Here is a 12,420-nt window from a genome sequence, read left to right as displayed (position 1 = left end):
CTGCCCCCCAGAACCAGCACAGGAAGATCGAGACGTGGCACAAACCCGACCTGGGCACCCAGGACCATGTAAGTAAGCCCCGCCCCCTGGCAGCCCCGCCCCCAGTACGCCCCATGGCCAGGCCCCGCCCCCCATCAGCCCTGCCCCCGCCCCCCAGTACGCCCCATGGCCAGGCCAGGCCCTGTCCCCCATCAGCCCCACCCCCCGTTCCCCTAGCTCCCCCCCTGCCAGCCCCACCCCTGGGGCCCCCAGCCCCACCCCCATCAGCCCTGCCCCTGGTGCCCCAGCCCCGCCCCTGGCAGCCCCGACCCTGGTGCCCCAGCTCTGCCCCCTGGCAGCTCCGCCCCCTGCTATGCCCCATGGCCAGGCCAGGCCCCATCCCCATCAGCCCCGCCCCCGGTGCCCCCCCTGGCCAGGCCAGAGCCCCACCCCCGTCAGCCCCGACCAGGGCAGAGTGAGTCAGCTCGGCCCCGGGGAAGGAGGCCAAAGCAGGGGAGAGCCCTGAGGGTGGGTGTCCCCCCTTAGCAGTGAGACCACTTACCCAGAATGCTCTGCTCCCCCCTCGCTGACGGCTCCCTCCCGGCCCGGGGCAGGTTCACGGTCTGGACACGGAGACATGGAAGGACGTGGACGTCGTTCACATAGACATCGCTGACCGGACCCAGGTGTCCGAGGAGGTGAGAGCCCCTCCACAGCTGATGCCCCTCACTCCCGACCCGCAGCCCCTGCCAGCCCAGCCCTGCCCCCAGCTCTGCCGGTGCTCCTCACTCCCGACCCGCAGCCCCTGCCAGCCCAGCCCTGCCGGTGCCCCTCACTCCCGACCCACAGCCCCTGCCAGCCCAGCCGTGCCCCCCCCCCCCAGCTCTGCCGGTGCCCCTCACTCCCGACCCGCAGCCCCTGCCAGCCCAGCGCCCCCCAGCTCTGCCGGTGCCCCTCACTCCCGACCCGCAGCCCCTGCCAGCCCAGCCGTGCCCCCCCCCCAGCCCTGCCGGTGCCCCTCACTCCCGACCCGCAGCCCCTGCCAGCCCAGCCCTGCCCCCAGCTCTGCCGGTGCCCCTCACTCCCGACCTGCAGCCCCTGCCAGCCCAGCCCTGCCCCCAGCTCTGCGGGTGCTCCTCACTCCCGATCCGCAGCCCCTGCCAGCCCAGCCCTGCCGCTGCCCCCCACGCCCGACCCGCAGCCCCAGCCCGCCCCGCCCTGCCCCCAGCTCTGCCGGTGCTCCTCACTCCCGACCTGCAGCCCCTGCCAGCCCAGCCATGCCCCCCCCAGCTCTGCGGGTGCTCCTCACTCCCGACCCGCAGCCCCTGCCAGCCCAGCCCTGCCAGTGCCCCTCACTCCCGACCCGCAGCCCCTGCCAGCCCCGCCGTGCCCCCCCCCAGCTCTGCCGGTGCCCCTCACTCCCGACCCGAAGCCACTGCCAGCCCAGCCATGCCCCCCCCAGCTCTGCCGGTGCCCCTCACTCCCAACCCACAGCCCCTGCCAGCACAGCCCTGCCCCCCGCCCAGCTCTGCTGGTGCCCCTCACTCCCGACCCGAAGCCCCTGCCAGCCCAGCCATGCCCACCCCCAGCTCTGCCAGTGCCCCTCACTCCCAACCCACAGCCCCTGCCAGCACAGCCCTGCCCCCCCCAAGCTCTGCCGGTGCCCCTCACTCCCGATCCGCAGCCCCTGCCAGCCCAGCCCTGCCGGTGCCCCTCACTCCCGACCCGCAGCCCCTGCCAGCCCAGCCCTGCCCCCCGCAGCTCTGCCGGTGCCCCTCACTCCCGCCCGCAGCCACTGCCAGCCCAGCCCTGCCGGTGTCCCTCACCCCCGACCTGCAGCCCCCGCCAGCCCAGCCATGCCCCCCCACCAGCTCTGCCGGTGCCCCTCACTCCCGACCCGCAGCCCCTGCCAGCCCAGCCCTGACTGCAGGGTGTCCGGAGGCGGGTCAGCACCTCCCTCCCTCCCTCTCTCTGTGCCAGGGTTACAAAGCAGACGAAGATCCGGCTCTTTTCACATCCGTGAAGACGGGGCGAGGGCCACTCGGTCCAGCCTGGAAGGTACCTGCTGCCTACTGGCTTAGATCAGGGAGAGAGAGGGGAGGAGCTGGGAACCCGGACTCCTGGGTTCGCGGTGCCATGTCTGCTCCTGTTTGCGTCGTCACATTGAACACGGCGTCTGTGCAGGGAAATCAGCCTCCCCAACGTGAGAATTATGGTGGACAAGGGGGACCCAGGGGATATAGGGAACGTGGACAAGGCCCCTCGCCAAAGGCTCTTCACCAAGGCAGCTGCCAGGGGATGGAGGGAAGGTCTCCGCGTGGGTCGGTCACTGGTGGCAAGACGGGAACAAAGGGCAGGAATAAAGGGCCAGTTCTCAGCCTGGAGAGAGGTCAATCGGGGGGTCCCCCAGGGGCCTGTGCTGGGCCCAGCCCTAGTCAACAGTCAGAAACGATCTGGCAAAAGGGGTGAACAGGGAGGTGGCAACATCTGCAGACGATACAAAACTCCTCAAGGTGGTTCAGTCCCAGGCAGCCTGCGAAGAGCTACAAAGGGTCCCTCAGAACTGGGTGACTGGGCAACAACCTGGCAGGTGAAATTCGGTGCTGAGAAATGCAAACCCTGCACATTGGAGCCCCCCAGCCCAGCGTCTAGATCAGCTGGTCCCGCTCCAGGACGATCCTGGAGTCACGGTGGATGGTTCTCTGCAAAGCTCCCCTCAACGTGCAGCCGCAGCCAAACGGCCACAGAATGTTGGAACCATTAGGAAAGGGAGAGAGAAAATCTCATATTGCCTCATAAATCCCTGTGTCCCGGGGTCCCCGGGCGCTGCTCTGGAACTGCTCCCCACCAAGCCAGGCAGGACTCTGGGAGCCTCCTCCCCCTCGGAGCAGCCTGTCTGCAGGGCAAGAAGCTCCCACGGCTTCACCTCCTGGGTCTCTCCTTGGAGCATTCAGCCTCCTCTGCCCCTCCGTGCGCTTCCCCCAGCGAGTCCCCCCAGCGGGGTCCTGGGGGGCCACAGGGTCCTGCCCCCCCCACTGCGCAGTCAGACGTGACTCTCAGCCAGCCAGTAACACAGAGGTTTATTCGATGACAGGAACGCAGCGTAGGGCAGAGCTCGTTAGCACAGAAATCAGGGACTTTCAGCCAAGTGCAACTTGGTGGGAGGGGGGCCCAGAGCCAGGGCTGGTGTCACGGAGTGTGGGGGAGTCCGGCCCTGCACCCCTCTGCCCGGGACTCCCAGTGACTCTCAGCCAGCCAGTAACACAGAAGGTTTATTGGACACAGGAGCACAGGATACAGCCCAGCTTGTGGGCACAGCCAGGACCCCTCAATCGAGTCCTTCTGGGGGTGCAGGGAGCTTAGACCCCAGCTTGGGGTTCCCTGCACTGCACCCCCCAGCCCCAAACCGACACTGACCCACCCCTCCTCCGGCCTTGTCCAGCTTCCCGGCAAAGGTGTTGACTCCCCCTCCCCCTGCCCGGCTCAGGTTACAGGCCCAGGTCCTGTCCCTCACCTAAAGTCACCCCCTGCCCTCCCATCCCCCACCCAGACAGCCCCTGCTCCCCCACACCCGCCCCCATGCAGCCAGTCCCAGTAAAACTCCCCCGCCCCAGCCCCAGGCCAGCGCCCGGCGCAGGGGCTCACTGGTGCGGCAGCAGGGGTGGGACTTCCAGGCCTTCTCCTGGAACAGCAGGGAGCCCTCGGCGCCAACATCTCCAGCAAGCCGGGCACCTCGCTGTGGGGGGAGCACGCGGGGCTCAGAGCCAGGGGCCGGGGCGCCTCCCGCCTGCCCAGCCCCCCCTTGGAGAGCCGTGCCGTCCCTTCCCCCCACATCCTGCTGGGCAGGGGGTGGAGCTCGTGGGGGCACGGCCGGCCTCGCCCGGGCGCTCGCAGGGCAGCACCTCGATGCCCCCCCACCGCCCGTCTTCTTGCTGGCCCCCGCCACTGCCAACAGCTGCCCCAGCCCGGCGCCCAGCCCCCACGCAGCCAGTGCATCCCCCCGCCCCTCCGGCCAGCCCATGCCCGCCCCTCCAGCCAGCCCCGCCCCTCCGGCCAGCCCATGCCTGCCCCGCCCCCTCCAGCCAGCCCCGCCCCACGGCCAGCCCATGCCCCGCCCCCTCCAGCCAGCCCATGCCCCGCCCCCTCCGGCCAGCCCCGCCCCTCCGGCCAGCCCATGCCCCGCCCCTCCAGCCAGCCCCGCCCCCACGGCCAGCCCATGCCCCGCCCCTGCGGCCAGCCCCGCCCCTCCAGCCAGCCCATGCCCCGCCCCCTCCAGCCAGCCCATGCCCCGCCCCTCCAGCCAGCCCCGCCCCCTCCCGCCAGCCCCGCCCCACGGCCAGCCCATGCCCCGCCCCGTCCAGCCAGCCCATGCCCCGCCCCCACTGCCAGCCCCGCCCCTCCAGCCAGCCCATGCCCCGCCCCCACGGCCAGCCCATGCCCCGCCCCTCCAGCCAGCCCATGCCCCGCCCCTCCCGCCAGCCCCGCCCCCACGGCCAGCCCATTCCCCGCCCCCAAGCAGGCCCCGCCCCCGGGTCTCAGCTCCTCCAGGGAGCAGGGCAGCAGCGCGCGGCTGCGGAGAGAGAAAAGGGGGCGGGGTCAGAGCCGGGAGCCCCCAGCGCCCCGCCCCCACTCACAACTCTTTGATCAGCACCATCCCGCGGCTGCACCGGAAGCAGGAAGCGCCTCCGCGGCGGGGCCCCGCCCCTTTGACGCCACTTCCGCCCTTACTTTGCCCACTGTCCGAGCCCGGCATCGGGGTCGGAGATGACGTCATCGCTCCGCGTCGGTGGGGAGGGGCGGGGCCTATCCCGGCTCCACCCTCCCCGAGCTGCCCCTCCCCCCGGGACAGCCGCACAGCGGCCGGAGGGAAACTGAGGCAGCCTGGGGGGGCGAGAGAAACTGCCCCGCCTGCCCGGGCCCCTCCCCAGCCCCCACAGCCCCCACCCCGCCTCACACACCCTGTCCCCCACACCCCTCCCCACACAGCCCGCCCCTCCCGTCCTGCCCCGCCCCTCCCGTCCTGCCCCACACCCCGCCCCTCCCCACACGCCCTGCCCCTCCCCTGCCCCCCACCCCACAGCCCCCACACCCCCACCCGCCCCACACACCCCGCCTCTCCCGTCCTGTCCCCACAGCCCGCCCGCCCTGCCCCACACCCCCCCCACAGCCCCTCCCGGCCTGCCCCCCACACCCCGCCCCTCCCCACACCTGCCCCTCACCCCATTCCACACCCTGCCCCTCCTGTCCTGCCCCCACAGCCCCCCACACCCCACCCCGCCCCACACACCCTGTCCCCCACAGCCCGCCCCTCCCGTCCTGCCCCACGGCTCGGCCCCGCCCCTCCCGTCCTGCCCCTGCCCCACAGGCCGCCTCCCGTCCTCGTTTCGCCCCTGCTCCCCGCCCCGCCCCCCGCTGTCCGGGCTTGGTGCGAACCCGGCGCTGGAGGCCCCTCTCCAGGGCACCCCGAGGTGAGGGGCCCGCGCAGGATCCGCACTCGGCTCCGCCCGGCCTGGGGGCGCAGGGACCCAGCGGGTTCACGCCCCCCCCCCCCCGGGGGGTGCAGCCGCCTTAAAGCCCCGTGTCCCGCGGTGCCGCACACGGGCCCCGTTCGACTGGTTAGTGCTGCCAGCCTCGCCCGGGGGCCCCATGGACAGCCCAGACGGGGGCGGGGAGCCCGGACTCCTGGGTTCTCTGGCAGGGGAGTGGGGGCTGGGGGGCTGGGAGCCAGGACTCCTGGGTTCTCTCCTGACTCTGGGACGGGAGTGGGGGCTGGGGGGTTAGAGCTGGGGGGGCTGGGAGCCAGGACTCCTGGGTTCTCTCCCCGGCTCTGGGAGAGGAGTGGGGGCTGGTGGGTTAGAGCAGGGGGGCCGGGAGCCAGGACTCCTGGGTTCTCTCCCTGGCTCTGGGAGGGGATGGGGGCTGGTGGGTTAGAGCAGGGGGGGCTGGGAGCCAGGACTCCTGGGTTCTCTCCCCGGCTCTGGGAGGGGAGGGGGGCTGGTGGGTTAGAACAGGTGGGGCTGGGAGCCAGGTCTCCTGGGTTCTCTCCCGGCTCTGGGAGGAGAGTGGGGCTGGTGGGTTAGAGCAGGGGGCTGGGAGCCCGGACTCCTGGGTTCTCTCCCCCGCTCTGGGAGGGGAGTGGGGGCGGGTGGGTTAGAGCAGGGGGGCTGGGCGCCAGGACTCCGGGGTGCTCTCCGGGCTCGGGGAGGAGTGGGGCTGGTGGGTTAGAGCAGGGGCTGGGAGCCAGGACTCCTGGGTTCTCTCCCGGCTCTTGGAGGAGTGGGGCTGGTGGTTAGAGCAGGGGGCTGGGAGCCGGACTCCTGGGTTCTCTCCCAGCTCTGGGAGGAGTGGGGGCTGGTGGGTTAGAGCAGGGGGCCGGGAGCCAGGACTCCTGGGTTCTCTCCTGGCTCTGGGAGGGGAGTGGGGGCTGGTGGGTTAGAGCAGGGGGGCTGGGAGCCCGGACTCCTGGGTTCTCCCTGCCCTGGGGTACTTGCAGTACTGAGCTTGCTCAGTAACATCTGCTGCAGCCCCTGCCCTCCCCCCATGGGGTTCTGCGGGCTGCTATTGCTGGGGGTTAAAAAGGGCAAAGGGGGCGCCAGGTCTGGGGGAAGCAGCTGGGGGCAGGGGTGGGCGGGGCTAAGAGGAAAATCCGGGCTGGGGGCAGCAGAGGGTAAAACCCGGGCACAGGGGGCAGCAGTTACCCCGGTGGCACTGAGCCCCCCCGGCCTGCGGAAATGGTGGGGGGCAAAGGGGCGTTTCCATTCCCCCCCCCTGCCAGCGCCTGTCAGCGTGGGCGTCCTAGGCCCCCCCCCGCCACGAGTTTCTTACAGCCCCTCACGTGGGGCACGTTCCCAGGGGGAGCAACTGACTCCCCTGCACCGGCCGGGGGCAGCGTGGGAGCAGAACCCGGGCACGGGGCTGCGGGGGGCGGGGGGCACTGGCTGTAGGGGGGTGCTGTGGGGCGGGGTGCTGGCTGTAGGGGCGCTGTGGGGCGGTGCTGGCTGTAGGGCGTTGTGGGGCGGGGTGCTGGCTGTAGGGGCGCTGTGGGAAGGGGCGATGTGGGGCAGGGGCGCTGGCTGTAGGGGCGCTGTGGGGTGGGGGCACTGGCTGTAGGGGTGCTGTGGGGCAGGGGTGCTGTGGGGCAGGGGCGCTGGCTGTAGGGGCGCTGTGGGGCGGGGTGCTGGCTGTATGGGGTGATGTGGGGCAGGGCGTGATGTGGGGCAGGGGCGCTGGCTGTAGGGGGGGCGCTGTGGGGCGGGGTGCTGGCTGCAGGGGGGTGCTGGCTGTAGGGGGGCGTTGTGGGGCGGGGGGGTGCTGTGGGGCAGGGTCGGGGCACTAGCTGGAGGGGGAATTTGACCCCGATCTCTCCCCCCAGCTCCCCATGGCCCAGGTGCAGCCAGTCCAGGGCCTGACCCCCGACATGGTCACTCGCTGTGAGCTGGTGGCTGTCCGGGGGGTCCCGCTGCCCAGCCACATGGCGGAGCTGTGGGGGCAGATATGGAGCTTCCAGGCCCGGCCTGACGATCTCCTCATCTGCACCTACCCCAAGGCAGGTGAGTGGGGACAGGGGCTGCGGGTCGGGAGTGAGGGGCACCGGCGGGGCCGGGGGTCTGCGGGTCGGGAGTGAGAGGAACCAGTGGTGCTGGGGGGGCTGCGGGTCGGGAGTGAGGGGCACCAGCAGTGCTGGGGGCTGCGGGTCGGGAGTGAGGGGCACCGTCAGGGCTTGGGGGCTGCGGGTCTGGAGTGAGGGGCACCGGCGGGGCTGGGGGGGCTGCGGGTCGGGAGTGAGGGGCGCTGGGGGGGCTGGGAGTGAGAGGAACCAGTGGTGATGGGGGGCTGCGGGTCGGGAGTGCGGGGCACCGGCAGTGCTGGGGGCTGCGGGTCGGGAGTGAGGGGCACCGGCAGTGCTGGGGGCTGCGGGTCGGGAGTGAGGGGCACCGGCAGTGCTGGGGGCTGCGGGTCGGGAGTGAGGGGCACCGGCGGGGCTGGGGGCTGCGGTCGGGAGTGAGAGGAACCAGTGGTGCTGGGGGCTGCGGGTCAGGAGTGAGGGGCACCGTCGGGGCTGGGGGCTGCGGGTCGGGAGTGAGGGGCACCGGCGGGGCTGGGGGGGCTGCGGGTCGGGAGTGAGAGGAACCAGTGGCGCTGGGGGGCTGCGGGTCGGGAGTGAGGGGCACCGGCGGGGCTGGGGGGGCTGCGGGTCGGGAGTGAGGGGCACCGGCAGTGCTGGGGGCTGCGGGTCGGGAGTGAGGAACCAGTGGCGCTGGGGGCTGCGGGTCGGGAGTGAGGGGCACCGGCAGTGCTGGGGGCTGCGGGTCGGGAGTGAGGGCACCGGCAGTGCTGGGGCTGCGGGTCGGGAGTGAGGGGCACCGGCAGTGCTGGGGGCTGCGGGTCGGGAGTGAGGGGCACCGGCAGTGCTGGGGCTGTGGGTCGGGAGTGAGGGGCACCGGCGGGGCTGGGGGCTGCGGGTCGGGAGGAGGAACCAGTGGTGCTGGGGGCTGCGGGTCAGGAGTGAGGGCACCGTCGGGGCTGGGGCTGCGGGTCGGGAGTGAGGGGCACCAGCGGGGCTGGGGGCTGCGGGTCGGGAGTGAGGGGCACCGGCGGGGCTGGGGGCTGCGGGTGAGAGGAACCAGTGGCGCTGGGGGCTGCGGGTCGGGAGTGAGGGCACCGGCGGGGCTGGGGGGTGCGGGTCGGGAGTGAGGGGCACCGGCAGTGCTGGGGGGGCTGCGGGTCGGGAGTGAGGGGCACCGGCAGTGCTGGGGGGGGCTGCGGGTCGGGAGTGAGGGGCACCGGCAGTGCTGGGGGGGGCTGCGGGTCGGGAGTGAGGGGCATCAGCGGGGCTGAGGTCTCTCCTCTCTGCCAGGCACCACGTGGGTTCAGGAGATCGTGGACATGATCCAGCAGGACGGGGACCCCCAGAAGTGCTGCTGCGCCCCCATTTACGAGCGCATCCCCTTCCTGGAGCTCTGCCCACCCCGCCCCCTCCCGCGTGGTGAGCCGGCTCGAGGGGGCCCCGTGCGGCGGGGGAGGGGCTCGTGCGGCGGGGTCCGGACCCCACTCACTGGTGTCCCCGTCTGGTTCAGGGTTTGAAGAGGCTGCGGCGATGCCCCCCCCACGGACCCTGAAAACCCACCTGCCCCTGGAGCTAGTGCCCCCCTCCTTCTGGGAGCAGGACTGTAAGGTCAGGACGCCTGGGTTCTCTCCTGGGAGGGGGCAGCCAGGACGCCTGGGTTCTCTCCCTGTTCTCTCCCCCCCAGGTGATCTACGTGGCGCGGAACCCCAAGGACAACGCCGTCTCCTATTTCCATTTCCAGCGGATGAACCAGAGTCTCCCGGCCCCGGGCCGCTGGGACCAGTATCTACAGACCTTTGTGGCTGGGGGGGGTGAGTGAAACCCACCTGCTGGCCCCCCCTTCCCGCCCTGGGGCCCCCCAGCCCAGCCTGACCCCCCCTCTCTGACAGTGCCTTGGGGCTCCTGGTTCGACCATGTCCGCGCCTGGTGGGACGCGAGGGACGAACACCGAATCCTCTACCTCTTCTACGAGGATATCAAGCAGGTGAGTGCTGCGAGCTTCCCCCCCCGGCAGTGCCCCCGGCCGGGCTCCCCCGGCGCTGCGAGCTTCCCCCCCCGGCAGTGCCCCCGGCCGGGCTCCCGGCGCTGCGAGCTTCCCCGGCAGTGCCCCGGCCGGGCTCCCCGGCGCTGCGAGCTTCCCCGGCAGTGCCCCGGCTGGGCTCCCGGCGCTGCGAGCTTTCCCCGGCAGTGCCCCGGCCGGCCTCTCCCGGCGCTGCGAGCTTCCCCCGGCAGTGCCCGGCCGCTCCCGGCGCTGCGAGCTTCCCCGGCAGTGCCCCGGCCGGGCTCCCCGGCGCTGCGAGCTTCCCCCCCGGCAGGGCCCCCGGCCGGGCTCCCCCAGCGCTGCGAGCTTCTCCCCCGGCAGTGCCCCCGGCCGGGCTCCCCCGGCGCTGCGAGCTTCCCCCCCGGCAGTGCCCTGTGTCTCTCCACCAGGACCCAAGAGGTGAGATCCAGAAGGTGGGTCGGTTCCTGGGCCGGGAGTTGCTGGAGCCGGTTCTGGAGACGATCGTCGAGCACACGTCGTTCGAGAGCATGAGGGAGAACCCCATGGCCAACTACAGCACGCTGCCCCCCTTCGTGCTGGACCATGCGGTGTCCCCCTTCATGCGCAAAGGTGGGGACTGGCGGCCGGACGCCTGGGTTCTCCCAGCTCAGGGGAGGTGTCACATCGCTCTGAGCCCGGACGCCTGGGTTCTCTCCCAGCTGGGGGGGAGGGGTTGCTATGAGACTGGTTGCCTGGGTTCTCCCAGCTCAGGGGAGGTGTCACATCGCTCTGAGCCCGGACGCCTGGGTTCTCCCAGCTCAGGGGAGGTGTCACATCGCTCTGAGCCCGGACGCCTGGGTTCTCTCCCAGCTGGGGGGGAGGGGTTGCTATGAGACTGGTTGCCTGGGTTCTCCCAGCTCAGGGGAGGTGTCACATCGCTCTGAGCCCGGACGCCTGGGTTCTCTCCCTTCAGGCACAGTGGGCGACTGGACGACCCAGTTCACGGTGGCGCAGAGCGAGTGGTTCGACGCCGAATGGGCCCGGCGGATGGAGGGGAGCGACCTGCGTTTCTGCACCCGGCTCTGAGGGGACAGCAGGGCCCCCGACCCCCCGGCCTGGCCCCGAACCTGGCCCCCGAGCCCCCGGCCGGCCCCTCCCCGGTGGCTCACGCTGCGGTTTCTGAGCTGCACATCGGGGGCCCCTGGGGCCGGGTTCACTGGGGTTGGGCCGGTTGTTGGGGGCCGGGGTTGGGGCTCCCCTGGAATAAACCATTGCACAGAATAAACCAGGTGCCTCCGGGTCACTGACATCCCCCCCCAGGCCCTTTGCCCCTGGAGCAGGGGAGGGGCTCTGCGCCGTGAGCTTCCCGCAGCAGTGCCCCCCATAGGCCAGGGGGCGCTGGACTACATTGCCCAGAGTGCTTTGTGGAAGGGCCAGGTTGGGGCGTGGAGGCTCATGGGGGGCATTGGATTTGCCCGCACGGCCTTATGGGAGCTGTAGTTCTGTGGCGGTTCTGCGGCCTCCCCATAAGATTCCATCTCCGTAGGCTGGGCCGAGGGGGGAGGGGCAGTTGTGTCCTAGGGGGCGGAGCTGTGCTGGGGGCGGGGCCGAGGGGGGCAGCAGAGGGTGATGGGGAGAGCAGCTTTGCTGGCTGGGGGTGGGGGGTGGCCAGGGACAGCCCCCCCCATTGTACTTAAAGCCCCGCCCACGATCTTTTTTGGGGGGGGGGGGGGTGAGGCAAAGCACCACATTTCTGGGTAATCCGTGTATCAGTCCACAAGGTGTCACCCGCATGTGAGCTCTGTATTACACTCGTGCACTCACACTCACTCACACTCACACTGAGTTAGATGGGGGGGCCGGGCCGATGCTCCCATGCGGACGAGAGCAGAGCCGGGGCCTGTGCAGACGCCTCACGTTTCTCGCAGCGTCGCTCTCGCACGGATCTGCACCAGTGTCCCCCCGCTGGTGCCTCGTGCTGCTCCTCTGCGGGGGTGTCCCAGCGCCGTTCTGCTGGCTCCCACCCCCCGCGGCCGTCCTGGGCCTGAGCTGGCCCGTGGCCCTGATGTGGGGCTGGCTCCAGCCCCTGTCCGAGGGGTGCAGCCAACGGGCCATTGCTGGGGGCGGGGGCAGATCTCATTCCGCTCGGAGCAAGAAGCGATGTTTGTGGGGGCGACGGGGCCGAGCCCGGGCGGGCTCAGCGCTGCGCTTCCATCGCAGGCTTCAGGAGGAAGCTCCCATAGCAAAGCACTTGGGCCAGAGGGGCACGTGGATGCCGCAAGGCAAAGCCACAGGACGTGCAGAGATTTCTCCACACTCCCCCAGTGCCCCTGTCCTGCCCCCTCCCAGTCTGGCGCCCCCTGCAGGTACGTGGAGGACACACCCAGCGCTCGGGGTCACCTTCCTCACACGTGGCAGTGAGAGTCCCTGACAGTGAGTCCAGAGAACCCAGGTGTCCGGGGCCCCTGCTCTAACCACCCGCCCCCCCCCTCCTTCCAGAGCCAGGAGAGAACCCAGGTCCCCAGCTCTAACCACCAGCTCCCCCTCCCCCCCTTCCAGAGCCCGGAGAGAACCCAGGCGTCCAGGCCCCCAGCTCTAACCACCAGCCCCCCCTCCCCTTCCAGAGCCAGAAGAGAACCCAGGTGTCCGAGCCCCTGCTCTAACCACCAGCCCCCCCTCCCCTTCCAGAGCCAGAAGAGAACCCAGGAGTCCGGGCTCCCTGCTCTAACCACCCGCCCCCCTCCCCTTCCAGAGCCAGAAGAGAACCCAGGAGTCCGGGCTCCCTGCTCTAACCACCCGCCCCCCCCCTTCCAGAGCCAGGACCCTGGAGCCCCCGTTTCTTGGGGGAGTTGTGTGTGTCCTTGGGGGGCTCTGCTGGCCCCCCCGCACCTCC

The 12,420-nt window shown here is 71.5% G+C and overlaps 1 protein-coding gene across 5 annotated transcripts; it reads left to right on the top strand.

Moving 5' to 3' along the window:
- Positions 1-17: 17 nt before the first annotated feature.
- Positions 18-11,234, top strand: LOC120405271 (sulfotransferase 1C2-like). Of its 5 annotated transcripts, XM_039538742.1 has the most exons (9): positions 18-68; positions 594-677; positions 7,352-7,529; positions 8,837-8,965; positions 9,057-9,154; positions 9,231-9,357; positions 9,436-9,530; positions 9,956-10,157; positions 10,501-11,234. In XM_039538742.1, exons 3-9 carry the CDS (start codon positions 7,358-7,360, stop codon positions 10,611-10,613), a joined length of 936 nt encoding a protein of 311 aa, XP_039394676.1. In that variant the 5' UTR covers positions 18-68; positions 594-677; positions 7,352-7,357; the 3' UTR covers positions 10,614-11,234. The 5 variants fall into 5 exon arrangements, with proteins under 5 accessions (XP_039394676.1, XP_039394675.1, XP_039394674.1 ...); XM_039538741.1 differs by lacking the exons at positions 18-68; positions 594-677 and adding an exon at positions 5,336-5,447; XM_039538740.1 differs by lacking the exons at positions 18-68; positions 594-677 and adding an exon at positions 5,363-5,594.
- The last annotated feature ends 1,186 nt before the right edge of the window (positions 11,235-12,420 follow it).

This window comes from Mauremys reevesii, linkage group 4 (genome assembly GCF_016161935.1).
Source record: "Mauremys reevesii isolate NIE-2019 linkage group 4, ASM1616193v1, whole genome shotgun sequence".
Taxonomy (NCBI): domain Eukaryota; kingdom Metazoa; phylum Chordata; order Testudines; family Geoemydidae; genus Mauremys; species Mauremys reevesii.
The sequence above is the reverse complement of the archived record's forward strand: the minus strand, read 5'-3'. Positions and strand labels throughout refer to the sequence as shown.

What these genes read in the sequence shown, in the direction of transcription:
- LOC120405271 (XM_039538742.1), top strand. Translation starts at nt 7,358, where the DNA reads ATGGCCCAGGTGCAGCCAGTCCAGGGCCTGACCCCCGACATGGTCACT. An exon ending in GACCTTTGTGGCTGGGGGGG is followed by an intron (nt 9,358 to 9,435) that starts GTGAGTGAAACC and finishes CCTCTCTGACAG; the next exon opens with TGCCTTGGGGCTCCTGGTTC. An exon ending in TCTACGAGGATATCAAGCAG is followed by an intron (nt 9,531 to 9,955) that starts GTGAGTGCTGCG and finishes CCCCCCCGGCAG; the next exon opens with TGCCCTGTGTCTCTCCACCA.